The sequence below is a fragment of the Echinops telfairi genome, unplaced genomic scaffold, assembly GCF_000313985.2.
Source record: "Echinops telfairi isolate 266 unplaced genomic scaffold, ASM31398v2 ScPeMD7_7421;HRSCAF=8459, whole genome shotgun sequence".
In the NCBI taxonomy this organism is placed as follows: domain Eukaryota; kingdom Metazoa; phylum Chordata; class Mammalia; order Afrosoricida; family Tenrecidae; genus Echinops; species Echinops telfairi.
In genome coordinates, this window is record NW_022111321.1 from 10,354,474 (window position 1) to 10,358,737 (window position 4,264).

A 4,264-nucleotide genomic window follows, 5' to 3' on the forward strand; every position below is an offset into this window, starting at 1 on the left:
AATTAAATTGCACATAACTAATTTTAGAATAAAATAATATATCACTTAATAAGACCTTATAAGTACTTCCTGTTTCTGTGGAAACCAAATTTGTCATCAATCAGGCGCTTTGGTTATTTATTACATAGATTTTTTACCTTTACTGATTGTGTACATTTTGGTAAAATCCAGAAAGCCAAACCCACTGCTATTGAGTAAATTGTGATGCCTAGCAATGCTGTCCAACAGAGCAGAAATGCTCTTACAGTGTCCCATAAACCTTTATGGGAGCCGACCGTCTCACCATCCTCCCAGGGAGCGGATGGCTGATTAGCCCCTTGACTGTGTGCTTAGCAGTTCACGGCTTAGTCCACTGGACTATCCGAGCTCCTGAATTCGTCTAAAGGCCAAAGTATTACCATGGCAATGCCGATATTGTAAGCCCCACTTTTGGACTCTTATTGGAACTCCTTTTTACAGAAAATTTGTTTGACAGTAAGTGGGTATGGTTTGACTTTTTGGTCTCCAAACCTTTAAATAAGGAGTTGCATGCCTACGTCAAAGGGTCACTAGGAGATTACATTGAGATAATGCATGCTAAGTGCCTGGTCCATTAACCATTCAGTAATAGTTACTACAGTCACTCAGTTCCAAACATTTGATGATGTACTCTTGAAGCAAGGGATGAGTTTTGTCCTTTGTCCACTTGTTAAAAGCACATGTCTGGATTAGCCATGGACAAATTACTAAAGCTTTAGAGCCATGTTTCCCAAAATGTGAGCTACTATCCCATGGGGGCAGGGTGGTGGTGGAGATGGAATGATCCAGAAAGCCTGCCAGAGCAGATACTATATGTTTTCCTGGCTTATGGGCTGTAGTATAGAAGTCTTTAATGGCTTGGTGGTCCAAGTAATTTTTTATCTCAAAAGAGAGCAGGAGACCGAGTAAGTTTGGGAGTCTTAGAGAATGATGGTGACAATGCATAGAGTAATGTTTGTCGGACACCAGTGATGGAGTTGTCCTAGTGGTTAGAGTGATAATGTTTACATATATGTGTGAGTTAAATTAAGGCTCTAGTGTTGGTAACCTTTTTGTACACTACAGAATCTGATGACCAAAGCTACCGAGTAGAAGCTGTCCATGCATTGGTGCACAGATTACCAGAGAAAAACCGAGAGATGCTGGACATCTTAATAAAGCACCTGGTCAAGTAATGTGCTTTTTTTTTTTTTAATTTTTGAGTCGTTCTTGTGGTCTAGCATGCAGTCTATTCTGAAGAACGTTCCAGGTCTAACATATAATCTATTCTGTGTGTCTACAAGGTTAAGTTGGCTGATTGTAATACTTTAGCTCTTCTGTCTTTATTGAATTGTTTTCTACTTGGTATGTCCTTTATCAAAACTGTTAAAAATGTATTAACGTTTCCTACTATTATTGTAGAGTTGTTTATTTCTCTCTTTAATTCTGTTAGAATTTGGCTTATGTATTTTCAAGCTTTTCTTTTGGTTGCTAGATGTTTATTATGACAGTGTCCTCTTGTTCCCTTGATCCATTAAGCATTATTATATTGTCCAGTCTTGTCTCATATTGTTGTTGCCTTAAAATCTGTTAAATCATAAATTAATTTTCCATTCATGTTTTTTATTATCATTGGCTTTTTAAATGATTTTTAGTTTATTTTTGTCTCTGCGTCTCGAATGTCTTTTGTTTGTTTGTTTGAGATGAACTTCTTTGTAACTACAGACTCCAAATCCATTATTTCGGTTTTCCTTTTCCTGCTCCCCTTCCCAAGCGTTCTCAATCAGACCACGGTTTAGGGTTGAGGGATAAGGCATCTGGAGGGATTTCTTTTGAATATATGAGAAACATACTGTATATATTTACACAGCCCCTCTCAAGAAATGAAATTAACAACCATATCCTGTTAAACCCTCTCTTTAGGTCGATGGCATATTGATGAGTCCTATTTTCTTCTCCTTCCTATTACTCTCTGTCTCTTGACTGATACATTTAATCTAGTTACATTCAGTGTAATTATCAATAGATAGGCATTTACAGCTATGTAATTATCTAATATATATGGATTATCGAAACATTTTTCAATTACTAAGTGCAATCAAGTTGGTTCTGACTCATAGTGACCCTGTGCACAGCAGCACGAGGCACTGCCTGGTCTTGTATCATCTTCATAATGTTTGTGTTATGTTTGAGCCCATTGTTGCGGCCACTGTGTCTGGCCATCTCTTTGAGTTTCTTCCTGTTTATCTACTTTACCAGGCATGATGTCCTTCTCCAGAGTCTTGCTAACATGGGCACAGCCCATGACACAGTCTCACCAGCCTTGCTTCTAAGAAGCAGTCTGGCTGTACTTCTTCCATGACAGATTTGTTTGTTCTCTGGCAGTCTGTGGTACTCTCAATACTTTCAGCCCGCACCATAATTCTAGTGCATTGATTCTTCTGCAATCTTCTTTACTTAGTGTCCAACTTTCACACGCATATGAGGACATGATAGACATACCATGACTTTGGGCCAAGAACACCTTCATCCTCAGAACGACACCTGTGCCCGTCAACATTTTAAAGAGGTCTTGTGCAGCAGAATTGCCCAGTGCTTTCCTGTGTCTTTTAAAAATATAGGCTGGTGCTGTCATTTTGCTATTATAACTAGAGTCCACGAAATTTGCTTTAAAAGGCCCGTGATAGTGTAAGTCACTTTAGAGAGATACATGTATGTATGTCTGTATTTCTATATGTCCTTATGACATTCTTTGTAGATTTTAAATGTACATGTCAACTTGAGAAATCTGCAGGATCACATAGTATTCCCCACAGATTCGTATATGTACATTTGTAAGTGATGATTTTAGAAACTGGTGCTTTATACTGTTAGGGTCAAAAGATTTCCCAGGTGAAAGTACTCCTTCAACATTAGTTCCCCCTCTGCAGTCATCATCCCTTTGTCTCTGCAGATTGTTCGGACATTCCTGCTACGTCTCCCCGTAGATCAGTAGATCATAAGAGGCACACACAGACAGACAAGAAGGAAAGATTGATCTCTCTTGTCTTTCACTTCAATGTATCTATTCAGAGATTGTGATAGATAGATAGATAGATAGATAGATAGATAGATAGATAGATAGATAGATAGATAGATAAGATAGGTAGGAAGGTAGGTAGGTAGCTAGGTAGGTAGCTAGGTAGGTAGATACACATGTCTATGCACATACGCACATGCACACATGTGAGCACTTAAGACCAAACCCATGTTTGTCACACTCCTGGCAACAAATATCCAAATCCAGATTTTGTACATAAGATTTCCCTTACAGCTGCAGTTACTGCCAAGACTATTACATGATTCACCATCAAATGGGATTGCTTCTTTTTTTGCTACCAGTAATAACCCAATTTATGCTACTTTAAGCCATGTACTTTTAAAATAGTGCTATATAAACATATTAATAAATATAATCTTACTTGTAAATGGTGAGGTAATATGAGACCCCAGCATCTTGAATTAGAAAGAAAGCCACAAGAATGGCATTATTTCAAGTGTATTGTTAATTATTGGTCTAGGGCAGCGACTCATCAGTTAAGTAACAAAGATCCACCCACCTCGGTCTGGCTTTGTCTTGAATTAGAAGGTTTTGAATAGTGTGAGCTCTTCGCAGCCTTTAACAGCACTGTGTTCATTGGTCACTACCCTGCTGAACTTCAGGTGGACTTGATAGCACTGCCTCTGACATGGCTTTAAAAAGCCATATAAATATGAAATCAAATGTTTTTGCTTCACTTTCCAGCACATTAGAAGACAGCCTTACGGAGACCGCGTGTAGGAATATCAGCGAAGAGCATGTGGCCATGGAAGAAGGCTAGGGATGCTCCTGCCCATCCTGCTCTAATGTTAGGTCCTTCCTCGAACCAAAAAAAGTCAAGTCCCACTGAGAGGGCAAATGGCTGTGCGGTGTGTGGCCACCTCACCAGTGATTTGCTCTTGAAAATGATCATCAACACTGTTGGTCCCTGGTGGTGTGCCTGGGAATACAAAGAACAAAGGGCTAATTCCAAATTTTCTTTAATTAGATCTTATGTAACTAATCAGAACTAATTGGTATAATTCATTGTTTCCTCACTGTTCCTCACAAGAATCATTTTCTGCACATTGAAAGAAAAGACCATCTATAGCAGTGGGTCTCAATCTTCCTGATGCTGCGACCCTTCCATACAGTTCCTCATGTTGTGCTGATCCCCCAACCATAAAATTATTTTCGTTGCTACTTCAT

At 39.0% G+C, this 4,264-nt stretch overlaps 1 protein-coding gene across 1 annotated transcript in view; it reads left to right on the forward strand.

Annotated features, from left to right (window-relative positions):
* ARHGAP42 (Rho GTPase activating protein 42) overlaps positions 1 to 4,264 on the forward strand; it is a 248,484-nt gene that overhangs the window by 218,922 nt on the left and 25,298 nt on the right. Inside the window, exon 17 of the mRNA XM_030887682.2 lies at positions 1,046 to 1,189. Within this exon, the coding sequence (XP_030743542.1) occupies positions 1,046 to 1,189 (144 nt within the window). The remainder of the gene's footprint in view (positions 1 to 1,045; positions 1,190 to 4,264) is intronic.